Source organism: Sapajus apella, unplaced genomic scaffold (assembly GCF_009761245.1).
Source record: "Sapajus apella isolate SASKATOON/1434 unplaced genomic scaffold, GSC_monkey_1.0 scaffold48, whole genome shotgun sequence".
Classification (NCBI taxonomy): Eukaryota; Metazoa; Chordata; class Mammalia; order Primates; family Cebidae; genus Sapajus; species Sapajus apella.
In genome coordinates, this window is record NW_022436988.1 from 10,115,349 (window position 1) to 10,135,283 (window position 19,935).

At 47.2% G+C, this 19,935-nt stretch overlaps 1 protein-coding gene across 7 annotated transcripts in view; it reads left to right on the forward strand.

The window, feature by feature from the left end:
- SLC39A11 (solute carrier family 39 member 11) overlaps positions 1 to 19,935 on the forward strand; it is a 448,139-nt gene that overhangs the window by 342,039 nt on the left and 86,165 nt on the right. For all 7 annotated transcript variants that reach the window (XM_032241865.1, XM_032241864.1, XM_032241868.1 and 4 more), the window contains one exon: positions 16,295 to 16,364. In XM_032241865.1, the coding sequence (XP_032097756.1) occupies positions 16,295 to 16,364 (70 nt within the window). The remainder of the gene's footprint in view (positions 1 to 16,294; positions 16,365 to 19,935) is intronic.

Here is a 19,935-nt window from a genome sequence, read left to right on the forward strand (position 1 = left end):
TTTTTTTTTTTTTTTTTTTTTTTTTTTTTTTTTTTGAGAAGGAGCCTAACTCTGTTGCCCAGGTTGGAGTACAGCAGTGCAATTCGGGCTCACTGCAACCTCCACCTCCTGGATTGAAGCAATTCTCGTGCCTCAGCCTCCCTAGTAGTTGAGATTAACAGGCACGTGCCACCACGCCCGGCTAATTTTTATATTGTTAGTAGTGATGGGGTTTCACCAAGTTGGCCAGGCTGGTCTCAAGCTCCAGACCTCAGGTGATCCCCCCGCCTCAGCCTCGCAAAGTGCTGGGATTACACGCATGAGCCATCGTGCCTGGCCATCCATTCACTTTTTATTTGAATTTTATTTTTCTGAACTAATCTGAGAATACAGATGACATACATCCAAAGGATGGTGTCTACCATTATAACTTCAACAGAATAAAGACAGAAGAAAGCAGAGGTAGGAAGGACGTGTACTGTACTTCAGAGCATTTAAAGGGAAGACTCATTTAGATGAAGGTTGACAAATAAAAGCATTAGTTATCAACAGACTATCTAAATCGAGACTGTGCAGTTGGGTAGGGTGGCTCACTCCTGTGATCTCAGCACTTTAGGAGGCTGAGGCAAGTGGATCACTTGAGCCCAGGAGTTCAGTACCAGCCTGGTCAACATAGTGAGACTCCATCTCTACAAAAAATACAAAAATTAACCAGGCATGGTGGCATGCCCCTGTAGCCTCCACTACTTGGGAGACTAAGGCAGGAGGCTTGCTTAAGCCTGGAAGGTCAAGGCCACAGTGAACCATAATTGCACCACTGTACTCCAGCTTGGGCGACAGAGTGAGACCCTGTCTCAAAAATTTAAAAAAATATATTAAATCAAGACTGTGAAAAATTAAGAAGCAAATGTGTTACTGTATTAAAGTTATAGTAGTATCCATCAGAGACTTAAAAGGTAGAAGCCTCAAAAATTTTTTACTTCTCAGGAATAGCATGAGGGGTGGGAAGAGGAGACAGGGAATTTTATTACCAGACTTTTTTTTTTTTTTTTTTGGGGGGCGGGGACAGAGTCTCGCTCTGTTGTCCAGGCTGGAGTACAGTGGCACAGTCTTGGCTCACTGCAACTTCTACCTCTGGGGTTCAAGTGAGTCTCCTGCCTGAGCCTCCCAAGTAGCTGGGACTATAGGTGCCCACTACCACACCTGTCTAATTTTTGTATTTTTAGTAGAGACAGTGTTTCACTACATTGGCCAGGCTGGTCTTGATCTCCTGACCTCAGGTGATCCACCTGCCTCAGCCTCCCAAAGTGCTGGATTACAGGCATGAGCCAGCTCATTCTGGCCATTTCAGACTTTTTGAGCATTTTTAATTTTTTTTTTTTTTTTTTTTTTTGCCAAGCGTAGTTTATTGCTGAGGTTAAGAAGTAATACATAGTATAATTTAAAATAGCAATTGGTTTTAGTTTCAAAATGGGAGCCTAATATGAAGCATTTTCGTGTGCCTAAAGTCTTAAAAACAGTAACACTGAAAAATGGTGTTCCAGTCTATGGAGAGAATAGCTGTTGAGGCAGTGATCATGCTAGTGAGGACGTGGACAAACGAATCCCAGGGGGCAGCTCTGTAAAGCGGGAGAGGGCACAGTGCAGGTCTGCAAGACATCCTCTGTCTCTCATAGGACTGGCGGTGGTACCTATCTCTCAGGGTGGTTGAAAGGGTCAAATCAAATAGCCCACATAAAGAGCCCAGAACAGTGCTTACACACTTAATAAATCTTCGCCAGCATGCAGATGGCTCCCTGAATTCATGCCTCTCTTCTCTAATTGTGCGTTTGCACCTGCCTGGAGAACTTTTTTTTTTTTTTTTTTTTGTGTCTTCGTTGCCAGGCTGGAATGCAGTGCTATGACGTTGGCTCCCTGCAGTCCCCACCTTCTGGGCTCAAGTGATTCTCGTGCCTCAGCTTTCCAAGTACCTGGGATTACAGGTGCCCACCACCACGCCTGTCTAATTTTTGTATTTTTAATAGGGGCAGGGTTTTACTATGTTGGCCAGGCTGGTCTCGAACTCCGGTCCTCATGTGATCCTCCTGCCTCACCCTCCCAAAGTGCTGGGATTATAGGCGTCAGCTACTGCACACAGCCTCCAACCTTCTCTTTGAGCCAAGCCGTAATGCCAGCTTCTCAGACATCATCTTGGCATGTCCAACAAGGCCATGACCACACCGGGCCCCCCCCTAGGAGCCAACAGGCTGCCATCTGACACCTGAAACCTGGCAGTTGCTGAATGGGGATGTGCAAGGCAGGGGGTTATTTTTTTCCTCCATTAACCGTCTTTGAAATACTGCTGCTTGTAGGAAAAAATGCCCCTCCCTCCCTTGGATACATGCGTTGTGGTGTGCCGCCTCTATGTAGCAAAACATACTAGTGATCTGGGACTTCAGAATTCTTCTTTCCTGGTTTTTAGAAATACTTTGGTGGGAATCGCATAGGGAGTGATAAATGAACCTGGATCTTAGGTTATTCATCACCCTGAAGGAACAGGCAGAGTCTAATTTTGTTCAAAAGTCCTCCAAGGGAATTTAAAAAAAAAAAAAAAAAAAAAACCCTTTCCTCTCAGTTTTTTTAGGCCTTCAAGAACACACAAGTTACAAAAACATAAATAAGTCCTCCCCACCCCACCTCCAAAGGTATTTCCTAGTCAGGCGCGTGCGAGAGTTTATTTTGCCCACGTGCAGCCTGTGGGGTGCGGTGAGGGTCCCATCACAGGGGGTGAAGTTGTCGTTCCGAGGCATCTGGCCCTAAGCTGCCTTTCTCTTGGACAAGGCAGTCAGGTCCAACCTGGGACCCAGACTGTATGACCTCTTCATGTGAAATCGGGGGGGAATAGCAGGGAACAGTGGCCATCCACCTCCTGGGGCTGTGCGACCCTCTTGTGGGATAATTCCCAGAGTGACTCTCTTGGCTCCCAAGGAGCAGAATGGATCCCACCCACCTGCTACAGAGGTACTCCTGATTCCCCGACCCATCTGGCTTGTGCCTTGCCCCAGGAGTCCCCAGGCTCTTTGTGGAGAACTCCCGGCATTGATCTTTTCATGAGACAGGTGAGAAGCTGGGCCAGTGGAGCCTGTATCTGGGTGTGCGTGTGCTCTCAGCTGCAGGCATTCCCAGCCGGGAGGGATGTGTGGCGGAATTCCTGATACAACTTCCGTCTAGTGTTTTATGAATCTGGACCTGGAGTCAGAGAGGTGGTTTCAGCCATGCTTTCTCCTGGAATTGTTCTCTCACCTCAGAGACAGTATTTTCCTAGGATCAGGCAGAGTGATCCCTATGACCAGTGATTAGGCACCTCTTGCCGTCGGTGTGCAGGTGTGGGGCTGGGGACTTCGCCCACTGACTGGGGTGGAGTGGCACTTAGCAAGGCCTCCATCTGCAGCCCTGGTTTCCCAGGGGAACCAGAGAGCCTGCCCACCTCTGCTGCCCAGGGCCCGCGTATCACAGGTTAGGCTTGTCTTGGGAGAAATAATTCTCTTCTGCCAACACTGCTCATGGCCTCATGTTTCAATTGTCCTGTGTCCTCACATTTACAGAACTCTTAGGCAGTCCCTGCTTTCTGAGCCTCCCAGAGGACTTTGCTGTGAATATACAAGGTTCCCCAGAACATGACCCTGTCCATTTTCATACAGTGAATCTCTCAGATCCAGACTCTTCCCTGCCTGCCATGGCCTTTGAAGTAGAGGAAGCCCAGGGGCCGGGTGGTTGGTGAGGCTCTGACTTCAGAGTCAGGGAACTTTGCTGTGGGATTGCAAGCCTGTCTACACTAGGGCTTTACTGGTGGAACAGAGTCTTTGCCAGCAACAGGTGGGAGCCCCACCCCACACACACACTCAAAGGGCACGGGTATTTCATGATAATTCCCTGCTGGGCAAAGCAGGGGGGATCTTGAATTTTTGTGACTTCCAAGATGGCAGCTCTTCTGATGGCAGGTCCCCCTACCGAGTCAGAACTTACCTGACCTGGCTCTTCGCTTCTGCTCAGTCCCTTGACCTCAAAACTGGCTACTGCCTTGGTTGTGAGCAATTATTCATTAGATATATAAATAAAAGCTAAAACTGCCCGCGCTCAGCTCTGCAGAAAGAGGCTCAGAGAGGAGACCACGGTGCCCTTTCTGGTCCCTCTCCCACACCTGCTCTGTCCTTGGGTCTGCAGATAATTCTTTAGATTCAGGGCTAAACCCAGGTGTGGAGACAGTGGTGCAAGGTCAAGGGGAGTTGGCTAGACGCGTGCATCTGGGCATGAGACGGAGCTTGTTGGTTGGAACGGCTCGGAATCTTCCATGCCAGTGTAGACATTCTCTCCCTTTTTCTCTGAGGGAACAGAGAGATCTGATCTTTGTCTGGTTATTGAGAACTAAAGCAGATTGAAATTGACTCTGAGATGCGGGTGTTTAGCAAGATGCGTTCACCTGTTGTTTGAAGCTGTGGCTGTCTTGGTTCATACAAACGAGGCGCTGCCTGTATCTCTGCAGCCTGCTGGAGTCTGGCTCAATTCTAAGGAGGCAGCCATCACTGGAGAATAGCATTTTCTGGGTCTGTCACTGTTTAGGGGGATCCCAATGTGAAACAATCGAATATGCCAAAAAAGCACACTTGTAAACATTAATTAGGAAGTAGTTATGTTAGTTCCAAGGAGGATTCATGTTAGAGTATCTTCAATTGTCAAGAGCTCTTAATAAACAGTAGGATATGACTTTCTTGATAAGAATTTATTTTATTTTATTTTGAGATCGCGTTTCCCTCTGTTGCCCAGACTGGAGTGCAATGGCATGATCTTGGCTCACTGCAACCTCCGCTTCCTGGGTTCAAGTAATTCTCCTGCCTAAGCCTCCTGAATAGCTGGGATACAGGCTCCTGCCCCCATGCCCAGCTAATTTTTATATTTTTAGTAGAGACGGGGTTTCCCCATGTTGGCCAGGCTGGTCTTGAACGCCTGATCCACCCACCTCGGCCTCCCAAAGTGCTGAGATTACAGGCGTGAACCACCGCACCCGGCCTTACTGATAAGAATTTGATTTAAAGTCAGCTCTTCTAGGACACCTCTATTTTTCATCTTTCCCCACATGTGTCTTTGTCCAATGTGAATAGTGGGGTTAGTAATCCGCACTAGAAAAGTGCATCAAACTGCTTCTTCAAGAAAATAAGTTGATAAATTTCAATCCTTTATGCAGCCTCTGTCAGACTCCACAGGGGCTCCTTGGCAATAATACTTGCGTAGTTCTACCAAGATTTGGTTTAATAATTGTGTAATATGATCAGAGTTCCTGCCTTCTTGGTTTTGCTTCCTGATAGACCTTTGCCACCAAAGACAGGCCGGGCAGGGTTCTCAGCACATCGCCAGCCAGCCAGTCTCCCCAGAAGGCTCAGCTAAGGGTTGGGCTCAGAGTGAGAATGAAGACAGCAGCCCTGCCCGTGGCGTGTCTAAGCCTGTGCGTCGGCTCTCCTGACAGACTGCGGCCAGGAAATCCCTGCTGCAGTGTTACGTGACATTGCTCCCTTCCCTAGTGTCTTGTCCTCTCCCAGCTTAGTGACAGGTCCCAGATGGGCTGGGACAGAGAAGGAATCAAAGCTGAGCTTGTCCTTGGCCAGGTGCGGTGGCTCACGCCTGTAATCCCAGCAGTTTGGGAGGCCAAGGTGGGCAGATCACCTGAGGTCAGGAGTTCAAGACCAGTCTGGCCGACATGGCGAAACCCCATCTCTACTAAAAATAACAAAAATTAGCTGGGTGCAGTGGTGTGCACCTATAGTCCCAGCTACTTGGGAGGTGGAAGTTACAGTGAGCTGAGATTGTGCCACTGCACTCTAGCCTGGGTGACACAGCGAGACTCTGTCTCAAAAAGAAAAATTAAATAAATAAAGCTGAGCTTGTCCAGCACCTCAGAGGCTCCTGATGCAGCTGGAGGTGGTCACACCGAGTCCCCAAGGCCTCCATTGTCCCCTCCGGCAATAGATGTTTCAACATGTTTTTTTTTTCGTTTTGTTTGTTTAATTAGAGACAGAGTCTCGCCCTGTCGCCCAGGCTGAAGTTCAGTGATGCAATCATAGCTCACTGCAGCCTTGACCTCCTGGGCTCAAACAATCCTCCCTCCTCAGCCTCCTGAGTAGCTGGAACCATGGGTCACAGGTTCATGCCACCACACCCAGCTAATTTTCCTGTGTGTGGTAGAGACAGGGTCTCACTATGTTACGCGGACTGTCCGCAAACTCTTGGCCTCAAGTGATCCTCCCGCCTCACCCTCCCTAGTAGCTGGAACTACAGGTGCACACCACCACACCCAGCTAGTTTTTAAATTTTCTGTAGAGATGGAGTCTTGCTGTGTTGCCCAGGCTGTTCTTGGACTGGGCTCAAGAGATCCCCCTGCCTCAGCCTCCCAAACTGCTGGGATTACAGGCATGAGCCACCTTGCCTGGCCCCTCAATGAGGTTATTGTTCTGTCTTTTAATGAGCGCCTGTTGGGACCCGAGAATGTACGTGTGGAGGTTCAGCCTTGCTCCTAGAACTGAGCTTGTATTTACTGGTGAAGTGTCATCTGGCCTGAAGCGACGTTACGAGGCTACGGCCCTGTTCTTAACCCACCTTCTCTCTCCATCCCAGTTGTTCCTGCCTGAGGAGTAGCTCCCCAGCTTCAGAGAACAATCCTCATGCAGAGAAGGATGCCCTTGACCTTTCTTCCATTTCTTTGTCATGCGTTTCAAAGCCCTCCTCTCTCAAGCAAAATTTTTACTCTTGCCTAAATCCATCTAGCTGCAATTTAAGTCATTCTTCTCTTACTCTGTCGTTAGGGGAGATGAAATGAATAAGCCGTCTCATAACTCGTCATTTCTCCACCCTTGGGGTTTGTTAGCGGTGGTGGCTGTATTTAATATGTATTAAGCCTCCACAGGGTCTATCTGCTTATCTTAATTTTAATAGTTTTTTAAATCAAGGAGGAAAAGTCATAGCATCACCCCTTATTTTCGGTGAGGCCTTGGCATTGACATTTTCTAGACTTTTTCTGGCTATAACTTCTAGAACTGATACTATGAGTGCTTAAACCAGAGGCCCAGCTGGAGAACAAATGGTGTGGAACAAAGAGATTTAGTGACAGGCACATCATGCCCTAAGTGACAAAGAATTAATAGTACAGGCCCAGGATGCAGAATGGTGGCTTCACAGCTGCATGCAGGGAAAAGGTGAGCTTTTTGTTAGCTGCGAGCCCAGGAGGAATCCCCCACGAGAAAGCCACCCAAGAGGAATGCATTCATGAGCTGCTGTGAGGTCTGGGTCAAGTCCAGAACAAGGGAAATGACGGCCCTGGGGTTCCTGCCCTGGGTCTGACCATCCTGAAACAACTGTATCCTGTTTAGAAGCCCCTCTCATGCTGACATGATCTGACAGCTGGGTGCACATCCCAGGAAGCATAGTCTGGCAGAAAGAGAAGGCTGTCCCCACAGTGGCTCTGAGTGGGCCATTTCTGCCCCAGCAGCAGGCTCTGATGATTAAGGTGATTGGACCCTGTACTGGTGTCCCTTCCTATCCACTCACTACCAACATCCACAAATGTCAGGTGCTGTGGTCTGAACGTGTGTGTTTCTCAAAAATGTATATTCTGAGGCCAGGTGTGGTGGCTCATGCCTGTAATCCCAGCATTCTGGGAGACTGAGGTAGGCAGATCGCTTGAGGTCAGGAGTTCAAGACCAGCTTGGCCAACAAGGCAAAACCCCATCTCTAGTAGAAAATTAGCCGGGCCTGGTGGTGCACAGCTGTAATTCCAGCTACTCAATGAAGTTGAGGCAGGAGAATCGCTTGAGCCCGGGAGGCGGAGGTTGCAGTAAGCTGAGATGGTGCCACTGCACTCCAGCCTGGGCGGCAGAGCAAGACTCCATCTCAAAAAAAAAAAGAAAAAAAAAATGTGTAAGCTGAGATCCTAACCCCCAGTGTGATGGGATCAGGAAATGAGGCTTTGGGGAGGTGATTGGTCTTGAGGTTGGAGCCCTCATGAGTGGGATTAATGCCCGTATAAAAGAGGCCTGAGAAAGAGGCTCCCTCACCCTTCCCACAGTATGAGGACACAGCAAAGAGCCCCCATCTGAAAACCAGGAAGCTGACGCTCACCAGACACCAAATCTGCAGGCAGCTTGATCTTGGACTTCCCAGCCTCCAGAACTGCGCAAGAAGACTGCAACCTCCGCCCCTTGCCCTTAAAACTACGAGCTGGTATGGCTCCATTGAAAGAGAAAACACTTGTTTTTCACTGATTTCCTATCACTGACTTAGACTCTAAGAGTATTCTGTTAATATAATAGTTTAATTTTTTTTTCTGTAAGTGTCCCTCGTTTGGAGAGAAGAAGAGTAACATTTGGCCATCTCTGAAGACATCTTTGTCACAACTGAGAGAGGTGCCATGCGTCTAGTGGGTAGAGGCCAGGGATGCTGCAAAACACCCTCCAGTGGCCAGGACAGTCCCCCACAACCAAATGTCAACAGTGAGAGACGCCACGGGCATGTCAGGCACGGCACGCTTCACTTAACACAACCATCCTATACGCAAAGCAGTGTTACTCCCCTTTCATTCTTGCAAGAACCTTAAGGAATATACTAAGATTTCATCCCGGGTCTGTCTCAACCAAAGCCCATGTTTCTGAAGCCACCTCTTATGCAGAATAAGTTCAGGGGCAAGCTCTTGCATAACCTTTAAGCGATGATTGTTGGGAGTGCTTTTTCATAGCCAGTTGAGTTATAAATTAGATGTGATTTATTGAAAATTGTTGAGTATTAATACTAATAGATCTTCTACTTTTTAAGACAGTCCAATATTTAAAACACTATGAGGCCAGATGTGGTGCTCAACATCTGTAATCCTAGCACTTTGGGAGGCCAAGGCAGGTCAGGAGTTTGAGACCAGCCTGGACAACATGGCGAAACCTCAAGTCTACCAAAAATACAAAAATTAGCCAGGCGTGGTGGCGCATGCCTGTAATCCCAGCTACTCGGGAGGCTGAGACAGGAGAATTGCTTGAACCCAAGAGGCGGAGGTTGCAGTGAGCCGAGATTGTGCCACTTCACCCCAGCCTGGGCAAAAGATTGAGACTCTGTCCCAAAAAGAAAAAACTATGAAAGCAGAAAATGAAAAGAGAAGTAACTAATGAAATCTGCTATCTTTGTCCAGCTAACAAAACTCTTTCCATTTCACATAGCTGCCCAGGTTTTTCCAGCCTTGTTCTGATAACGTTTGATAATGTTGTGTTCTTTCTGGAGGCAGAACTAACGTGTCCTGCCTTCTCATGAGCCTGGCGCTTAGGGATCACCTCTGTTTTTAGACAGAGTAACAAACACATCGTCTTTCCCCAGAACCTCTTCTTCTTGTTTCGCTTTCTAAATCCGGGGGGGAAAGTGGGCTGATGCCTCCTGAGGCAGCGTGGAGTTGTGGTTCCCTCCCCGAGGGCTGGTGGAGAACTGAGAGGAAGGACTTGCTCACTTGCAAACCATCACCAAATGCTCATTTGTGAACTTTTGTCTTCTGCTGCTGGCCTGGCCCGAGGTACAGGATGGGACAGAGTGAAAATGCATTCCCTTTGCTCCACACCTCTTCCGGGTACAGAGACTCAGACGCCACTGTTCACTACCACTGGGGCCATGTCATAGCTGGGGGAAAGCCACAAGCAAACTGGGCAGCAGAGGACACTTGGGGGCGGGAAACAGAATGAGGGACTGTGGTTCACGGCCCAGCTCTACCCTCCCAGGCTGGGTCACCTAGGGCAGGCCCTTCCCTGACCCAAAGCTGTGGTGAGCATTTATGTCAGTCAGCAGCCTTCGGCTGTGAGCTAAACAGCTCCAAGGGATTCTGCTAATTAGCACAGTTCCTTGTGCCCTGGGCTGCACTATTATTTGCATGAAAATGACTAATTAGAAGAAAATTTTTAACAAAAGAGTCAACCAGCTATTGTTTATGGTTTTAGAAAGTGAATTTTCTCAAAGGGAGGGATATGCCCGTCTGGTGTTAGGAAATCATTTCCTTGGTTTCTTTCCAAGGGTCCCTGGTGAAGATCCGTGCCTTGCACACCACCCCCCCTCCGTTACTGATGGTCTCGGGTGTGTTAGTGCAAAACAAGGTTGAGAACAGCAGGCTTGTAAATACCGGACTCCTGCAAGGCAGGACACTGGCCGGGTGGCAGCAGGTCACATGTTCTCAAAGTTCGTATTCTCACGACCACGAACACGAGAGCCCCTGTAACTCACAGGCTGCAACAAATGAGCCTCCTCCCTAGTGGAAAGGATATCAGAAACCCTTAGGCATACCCATCGCAGCCTGTCCTGAAATTCAGCTCTCACCAATGTCAGGCATCTCACAAAGGATACGCGTTCTTTTTTTTTTTTTGAGACAGAGTCTCACTCTGTTGTCCAGGATGGAGTGCAGTGGCGCTATCTTGGCTCACTACAACCTCTGCTTCCTGGATTCAAGTGATTCTCCAGGTATACCCATTGCAACCTGTCCTGAAATTCACCTGTCACCAATGTCAGGCACCTCACGAAAGATACTAATTATTATTATTATTTTTTTTTTTGAGGCAGAGTCTCACTCTTTTGTCCAGGCTCGAGTGCAGTGGCACAATCTCGGGTTACTGCAACCTCTGCCTCCTGGGTTCAAGCGATTCTCCTGCCTCAGCCTCCCTAGTGGCTGGGATTACAGGCATGAGCCACCATACCCAGCTAACTTTTTGTATTTTTAGTAGAGACGAGCTTTCACCATGTTGGCCAGGCTGGTCTTGAGCTCCCAACCTCAAGTGATCCGCCCGCCTCGGCCTTCCAAAGTGCTGGGATTACAGGTGTCAGCCACCGCGCCGGGTTGGATACTCATTCTTCTTGCCTACCTCTTTTTGATGGTGTCAAATCCATCAGGCAAACCTTAAAATATGGAACATGTACCCAGACCCCTCCCTGCTTACGTGAGCTGTGACTTTCACCATATCCACTCCTGAAGGAAACTCCTGAAACAAAAGAACAAGAGTGTTGAAGGACCAACACCCTGGCCCTCAGGCTCAGAACCCACCCTCGTGTCTCACGCCAGCTCCCCATCACCTTCCCTCTCTGATCTGTGGACTGGGCGTAACAGTTCCCACCTATATTTCTGGTATAAGGCTTATAGCCTCGTGTCTGGCATAGAAGGGCCACCATTCCCCCATTTCCCAAGGCAAAGAATCACAGAGAGACTACGATCTTGAAGAGGAGGCCTAATTTGGAGCCTAGAATTATCTTAGAGGGAAGACTTGATAAGCAGTCTCAGCTGATAGATGGCCTTGATTAAGCATTGACATCAGGTGCTGTGAAAACATAGTTGTCCTTGAACAGCACTGGCTTGAACTGGTTTGAATTAGTCATTTTCATGCAAATAGCTAATGTGCATTTTAGTGCTCCACATTAGGCCTCTTGGCTCCAAATTAGGCCTCCCCTTCAAGATCCTAGTCTTTCTGTGAGTCTTTGCCTCGGAAATGGGGGACTGGTGGCCTTTTCTATGTCAGACACTGGGCTATATAAGCCTTACACCTGAAATGTAGGTGGGGACTGTCACCTCCAGTCCATAGATCAATGATGGGAGCTGGCGTGAGAGACGCAGGTGGGTTCTGGGTCTGAGGCCCAGGGCGTTGGCTCTCCATCACTCCCTGTTCTTCAGCTTCAGGAGTTTCCTCCAAGAGAAGGCACTGTGGAGGTCACAACTCCAGAGTATCCGGGAGGGGTTAAACATGAACTTTTTTCAGTAAATGTATTGGAAAATTTTTTGGAGATTTGTGATAATTTGAAAAAGCTCATAAACCATGGAGCCTAAAAATACAAAAAAATGAAAATAAAAAGTTATGTCACGAATGCATAAAATACCTGTCGATACTAGTCTCGTCTATCATTGATTACTGCAAAAACACACAAAACTATTACAAAAAGTTAAAATGTATCAAAAGTGATACCCACAAACACAGATTGCACATGGTGCCACTCACAATGAAGAGAAATGTAAGCAAACGTAAAGATGCAGTATTTAGCCTGTAATCTCAGCACTTTGAGAGGCTGAGGCAGGAGGATCACTGGAGGCCAGGAGTTCAAGATCAGCCTGGACAACATAGTGGGACTGTCTCTATGAAAAAAAAATTTTTTTTTAATTAAAGCATTTTAAAAATGATGTAATATTAAGTCATAACTACATAGAATAAACTACAGTCCGCTGTACAACTGTAATAATTTTGTAGCTGTCTCGTGTTGCTGTTGCAGTGAGCTCAGGTGTTGCAGGTGTCTGCTTAAAAGGCCTTGTGACACTGAGCGTCACCTCATGAGCGGTTCACCTCTCCAGTGAATTGCATATCGCAGTGAAAAGAGAGTGAAAAGTGATCTCTCGGCTGGGCGCGGTGGCTCACGCCTGTAATCCCAGCACTTTGGGAGGCCGAGGCGGGTGGATCACGAGGTCAAGAGATCGAGACCATCCTGGTCAACACGGTGAAACCCCGTATCTACTAAAACTACAAAAAAACAAATCAGCTGGGCATGGTGGCGCATGCCTGTAATCCCAGCTACTCAGGAGGCTGAGGCAGGAGAATTGCCTGAACCCAGGAGGCAGAGGTTGCGGTGAGCCGAGATCGCGCCATTGCACTCCAGCCTGGGTAACAAGAGCGAAACTCCGTCTCCAAAAAAAAAAAAAAGAAAAGTGATCTCTCTCAGTTCTTATATATTTTTCATCATGTTTAGTGCAATATCGTAAACCTTGAACAACACCATGGGACCCGTACAAAGTGCCATTATATGTAAGTGCTCCCAAGAAGCAGAGAAAAGTCAGGACATTAGAAGAAAAAATGAACTTGCTTGATATGTACTATAGATTGAGGTCTGCACCTGTGGGTGCTACCATTTCAGACAGACAATTCCTCTTTATAAACAGAAAACATAAACGTAACGGTTTTGGTAAACACAGTACAGCACTGTAAATATGTTTTCTTTGTGATTTTATTAACGTTAAGAAATTCTATCTAGCATGCTTCACTGTAAGAATATAAGAAATGTTATCTAGCTTACTTTATTGTAAGAATACAGTATGTAGCATATACCATACACAAAATAGGTGTCAATGGACTTTATGTTCTTGGTAAGGCTTTCGGTCAATATTAGACTATTAGTCCTGTTCCTGGGGGAGTCAAAAGTTATATGTGGGTTTTCGACTGTGGGGGGGATTGGCACCCCTAATCCCTGCATTCTTCAAGGGTCAACTGTAATTATAAAATAATTATTTTAAATGCATCTCGATTTTAAAGCCTGGTTGCTCTGGTAATGCTGACGCCAGCCAGCCACCTTCAGCCTCAGAGCGGTTAAAGACAGGGATTTGGAGCCTTCTCTGTGGCCCGCTGGGTGTGCATGTGCATGCTGAGAGGCCAGGCCTGGAAGCCTTGATGCTGCTGACTGGTTTTGGAAAGACCTCCTCCCTCTAACTACCTGGCTTCTGAATCTGACCGTGGCCCAAGAGTCATAGCGGCTGATCTCTGGGGTTTCCTCCACCTCTAATATCCTAGGACGCTATGTCCAGATGTTGGCTCTAATAAGAAAAGCGGAAAGATACCTGGTAGGGAATCAGACTCCCAGATCCTCCTCAGGCACGGTGGCTCATGCCTATAATCCCAGCACTTTGGGAGGCTGAGGTGGGCAAATCGCTTGAGGTCAGGAGTTTGAGACCAGCTTCGCCAACATGGTGAAACCCCATCTCTACTAAAAATACAAAAAATTAGCTGGGTGTGGTGGCGCACGCCTATAGTCCAGCTACTTGGGAGGCTGAGGCGGGAGAATCGCTTGAACCCGAGAGACAGAGGTTGCAGTGGGCCGATAGCGCACCACTGCACTCCAGCCTGGATGCCAGAGTGAGACTTTGTCTCAAAAAAAAGAAAAAAAAAAAGAATCCCAAATTCCCAACCTGCAACTTACAGTGATCACAGCTATCCCATCAGGCCCCCGCAGAGATCAAACACAGAGGGTAAAAGGAGGCAAAAAAGAACACCTCATTCCTTAGCAGGGTCTTTGGGCTCCACACCCCATTGTGGTCTCTTGTTGAGCCAGACTGCATCACAGGTGAGCGCATTCACCTGAATGTGGGATAAGTCGCGGCTGCCCTCTTGTCCCCAGGTGTCTCCTGGAGTCAGTTTCACAATTCCAGCATCCTGGACCCACTTCAACCAGGCAGGACACGAGGAAGAAAATGGGCCGTACTCAGAGGCAGTGAATCCGAAGAAAACAAATTCCTTTTACTCAGCAGATTTTATATCTTCCCTCTTCATAAAAACAGTTCTGGCCGGGTGTGGTGGCTCATGCCTGTAATCCCAGCACTTTGGGAGGCCAAGGCGGGTGGATCACTTGAGGTCAGGAGTTAGAGACCAGCCTGAGCAACATGGTAAAACCCTGTCTCTACTAAAAATACAAAAATTAGCCAGACGTGGTGGCGCACGCCTGTAGTCCCAGCTACTCAGGAGGATGAGGCAGAGAATCACTTGAACCCAGGAGGCAGAGGTTGTGTGAGCTGAGATCATGCCATTGCACTCCAGCCTGTGTGACAGAGCAAGACTCCGTCTCAAAAAAAAAAAAAAGGTCTAATTTGGCCCCCAAAGCCCTTGGCCTTGCTCCTGAACAGTGGTGGTAATTCAGTAGTTCTTTGAGTTTGGATCGAGGGGAATCATTGCCCTCTTCACAGGTGTCAGAAGCATCCTGACACTGTGCTTCCACCCTTCGGTCCACAGCCACTGGGTCAAGTCCGTTTCCTTCTATGACCCTCATGGCTCCATCAGATACATGCAGACCAGCATGATCCTCCCACATCTGATCCCTAGGCAAGTGGGTGGTGAACTTGGCAAGCCCGTGAACCACAGGAAAGGACCTGAGAACCCATCTTGTCTATTCCCACGCTGCAAGCTCAACTCCAGCCACTGCATCAGTGTAGACCACATCTGTCTTCACCATTTAAGGGTAGTTCCTTTGAGAGTTCAGATGTTCTTCAAAGAGCAGTCATCCAAAAATGCATGCTGGTGGCGGTGATCGTGCTGCCCACCTTGCTTTCCTCCTGACAAGACCCCTGTTGATTCGGATGACAGCTCTCTCGATTTCAGGGAACGTGAGCAGGGTAAGACTCTTTCCCAGCCCCAGAGAGGGATCGAGACAGGCTGCAGTTGGTCCTGAAGTCTCAGTATTCTGGGCCTGAGGCTGCGATTAGTCCAGGGGCGAGCGTTTGCTCCGGTTCCAGCCATAGAGGTAAGAGGGATGCCAGGAAAGGCATTCTTCCAGAGTAATGGGTCAGAGACTTGGTAAAGGTTTCTACCTTTCTACTTTCTTCTTGCCTAGGACGTAGTTGAGATGCCTGGAGGTAGCCCAGTCACTTTGCAACTATGAGGACCTAATGATGAGGATGATGGAGAAAAAAAAAAAAAGCCCGTGTCTGCAGTGACATCTTGGGCTGCCGTATCACCCTTGGACTTTCTGTTGCATGCGCTAAGAAAGCAAGCCCTGGTTGTTTCGGCCAGGGATTATGAAAAGTCCACAGAGTAAATATTTTAGGTTTCAGGCCATTCGGTTTCTGTTCCAGCTACTCGACTGTGCTAATATACTATGAAATCAACCATAAACAGTTTGTCAGCCAATGAGCATGGCTGTGCGCCAATACAACCTCATTTACAGACACTCAGATTTCAATTTTATGTAATTTTATTTTCTTTCCCTTTTTTTGGACAGAGTCTCACTCTGTCACCCGGGCTGGAGTGCAGCGGTGCCCTCTTGGCTCACTGCAACCTCCGCCTCCTGTGTTCAAGTAATTCTCCTGCCTCAGCCTCTCAAATAGCTGGGATTACAGGTGCGCGCCACCACGCCCTGCTAACATTTGTCTTTTTAGTAGAGATGGGGGTTTCACCATCAGGCTGGTCTCGAACTCCTGACCTCAGGCGATCCACCTGCCTCAGCCTCCCAAAGTGCTGGCATTACAGGCGGGAGCCACCGTGCCTGGCCAAATTTTATATAATTTTCATGTGTCCTGAAATAGTTTTTTTTTTAATTACTTTAAAAATATAAAAATTATTCTTAGGTTGCAGGCCATAGAGATGCAGGGAGCAGCTATTTAGCTCCCAGGCCTTAGTTTTCCTGGGTTTAAGCTGCCGTTAGGATGATTTTCTGTAACTGGTTGCTTCATGCAGTCCTACTTGACACGTTGACAGTGACGGTGACGTTCTTTATTGGGAAATATGCCTAACCCTTCCTGCTTTTCTTACGTCTCTTTCAGAGGGTCTTGCTGTTGGAGTTGGATTCGGGGCTGTAGAAAAGACGGCATCTGCTACCTTTGAGAGTGCCAGGTAAGCCAGCATCCGGTGCCCTAGAGCATGGCTCTGCACCCAGGGGTGCTCTGGGTGTGCATGTCTCTGGGTGGGCTCCCTTGGCATTACTGTTCTGCAGCCAGCCCCACAGGGCCAAGATGGTTGGAGGTGGCATGGAGCCAGGTGAAGGCCATACCTGAGAGAGGAGTCTTTCAAATGAACTATCAAGTGGGTGATAATCATTTTAAAAACAAAACATGGATATAATCGCGTGCCGTACTCTAAGCACTTCAAAGGTGCGAAGACTAATGACTAAAAAGGAAAATAAAGGCGGCCACTGACACTTCAGGCCTTGCCATTTTTTTTTTATACTTTAAGTTCTGGGGTACATGTGCAGAACGTGCAGGTTGGTTACATAGGTATACACGTGCCATGGTGGTTTGCTGCACCCATCCCCCCATCGTCTACATTAGGTATTTCTCCTAATGTTATCCCTCTCCAATCCTCCCACCCTCTGCTATCCCTCCCCTAGCCCCTCCCCGACCCCCCAAGAGGCCCCGGTGTGTGATGTTCCCCTCCCTGTGTCCATGTGTCCTCATTGTTCAACACCCACTTAAGAGTGACAACATGCCGTGTTTGGTTTTCTGTTCTTGTGTTGGTTTGCTGAGAATGATGGTTTCCAGCTTCATCCATGTCCCTGCAAAGGACATGAACTCCTCCTTTTTTATGTCTGCATAGTATTCCATGGCGTATAGGTGCCACATTTTCTTTATTCAGTCTATCGTTGACGGGCATTTGGGTTGGTTCCAAGTCTTTGCTAGAAACAGTGTCACAATAAACATATGTGTTCATATGTCTTTATAATAGAATGATTTATAATCCTCTGGGTATATACTTAGTAATGGGATTGCTGGGTCAAATGGTATTTCTAGTTCTAGATCCCTGAGGAATTGCCACACTGTCTTCCACAATACTTTTACACTGTTGGTGAGAGTGTAAATTAGTAAATGGGAATGCTTTTACACTGTCGGTGGGAGTGTAAATTAGTGGAATTCCACTAATTTACACTCCCATCGACAGTGTAAAATCGTTCCTATTTCTCCACATCCTCTCCAGCATCTGTTGTCTCCTGATTTTTTAATGATCACCATTCTAACTGGCGTGAGATGGTATCTCAGTGTGGTTTTGATTTGCATTTCTCTGATGACCGGTGATGATGAGCTTTTTTTCACATGTTAGTTGGCTGCATAAATGTCTTCTTTTGAAAAGTATCTGTTCATATCCTTTACTTACTTTTTGATGGATTTGTTTGTTTTTTTTCTTGTAAATTTGTTTAAGTTCTTTGTAGATTCTGATATTAGCCCTTTGTCAAATGGGTAGATTGCACAAATTTTTTCCCATTCTGTTGGTTGCTGGTTCACTCTAATGATAATTTCTTTTGCTGTGCAGAAGCTCTTAAGTTTAATTAGATCCCATTTGTCTGTTTTGGCTTTTGTTGCCATTGCTTTTGGTGTTTTAGTCATGAAGTCCTTGCCTGTGCCCATGTCCTGAATGGTATTGCCTAGGTTTTCTTCTAGGGTTTTTATGGTATTAGGTCTTATGTTTAAATCTTCAATCCATCTGAAGTTAATTTTTGTATAAGGTGTAAGGAAGGGACCCAGTTTCAGCTTTCTGCATATGGCTAGCCAGTTTTCCCAACACCATTTGTTAAATAGGGAATCCTTTCCCCATTGCTTGTTTTTGTCGGGTTTGTCAAAGAGCAGATGATTGTAGATGTGTGGCGTTACTTCTGAGGCCTCTGTTCTGCTCCGTTGGTCTGTATCTCTGTTTTGGTACCAGTACCATGCTGTTTTGATTACTGTAGCCTTGTAGTATATTTTGAAGTCAGGAAGCGTGATGCCTCCAGCTTTGTTTTTGTTTTGTTTAGGATTATCTTGGCTATGGGGGCTCTCTTTTTTGCTTCCATGTGAAGTTTAAAGTGCTTTTTTCCAATTCTTTGAAGAAAGTCAGCGGTAGCTTGATGGTGATAGCATTGAATCTATAAATTACTTTGGGCCGTATGGCCATTTTCACGATATTGGTTCTTTTTAACCATGAGCATGGAATATTTTTCCATCTGTTTGTGTCCTCTCTTAATTCCTTGAGTGAGGTCCTTCACCTTTCTTGTTGTATTCCTAGGTATTTTATTCTCTTTGTAGCAACTGTAAATGGGAGTTCACTCATGATTTGGCTCACTGTCTATTATTGGCGTATAGAAATGCTTGTCATTTCTGCACATTGATTTTGTATCCTGAGACTTTGCTGAAGTTGCTTATCAGTTTCAGGAGATTTTGGGCTGAGACGATGGGGTCTTCTAAATATACAATCATGTCATCTGCAAATAGAGACAATTTGACTTCCTCTTTTCCTAGTTTAATACCCTTTATTTCTTTTTCTTGCCTGACTGTCCTGGCCAGAACTTCTAATACTATGTTGAATAGAAGTGGTGAGAGGGTGCACCCTTGTCTTGTGCCAGTTTTCAAAGGGAACGCTTCCAGTTTTTGCCCATTCAGTATGATATTGGCTGGGGGTTTGTCATAAATAGCTCTTATTATTTTGAGATGAGTTCCATCAATACCTAATTTATTGAAAGTTTTTAGCATAAAGGGCTGTTGAATTTTGTCGAAGGTTCAGGCCTTTCCTTTTTGAAGCCCTCCCTCTGTCTGTCTTGATGCTGGGCTCTCCTGGTTTCCCTCTCTTTCCACCTGCTCCTGGAAAGGCCCTTTGGTGCTGGCCTCTCACCCTACGGCCTGTTCTTGAGTAGTGATGTTCCCAGGACCTGAATCTGAAGCATCCTTCCTTCTCACTGAATGCACCATCCCTGGGCAACCTTCTTCGTTCTCATGACTTTATTTTCCATCTGTTTGCTGGTGATACCCAAGTTGATCTCAAGCTGAGACCTTTGTCCTGAACGTGTTCCTATTTGTCTCCATCTGCCGTCGCGTGGAACCTGCCCCTTCTCCAGGGTTCCCTGTCCCTGCCGTCACTCTCCGTGCCTCATTTTCCCTCACCTTCCACACACAAGCACTGGGCCTTGTAAAATCTTTGCTCTTCTGCCTGCCTGGAAGTAAACAGGGTGTAAATAAGGCCACAGCCTTGGGATCCCACAATGTCCTCTAGACGTCGTGAAGGTGGGGTCTCTGTGGTCCACCCTGGCCCACAAGCCATAAATGCCGCCGCCTGCAGGGTGGAGCCTCCTATCCAAAGGCAGCAAACTCAGGTGCCTTCAGGGGACTAAAAGATCATTAAAACGGGTGGAGACAGTCAGGTGAAGACATTGGGAACCATGAGGACTGAGGTGAACTTAAAGCAGCTGTGCACTGTCTAAAGGTACTTGAATTCACAATTATTTTAAAACATAATTCAGTGCGGTGGCTCAGGAGCGACTGGTTTATCACTCCCGTAGCTCATCCACTGTCTTCAGACTGACACAATCCCAGCATATGCTCCCCACCTCCCCCAAGGAAATAGCATTCCCTCCTGTAGCCGTTGATTGTGACTGTCAGAAACTACTTTCTCGTCTAACGCCGTTTCCATCCTTCCCTGGTTACCAAGCCTGCATAGGGCCTGT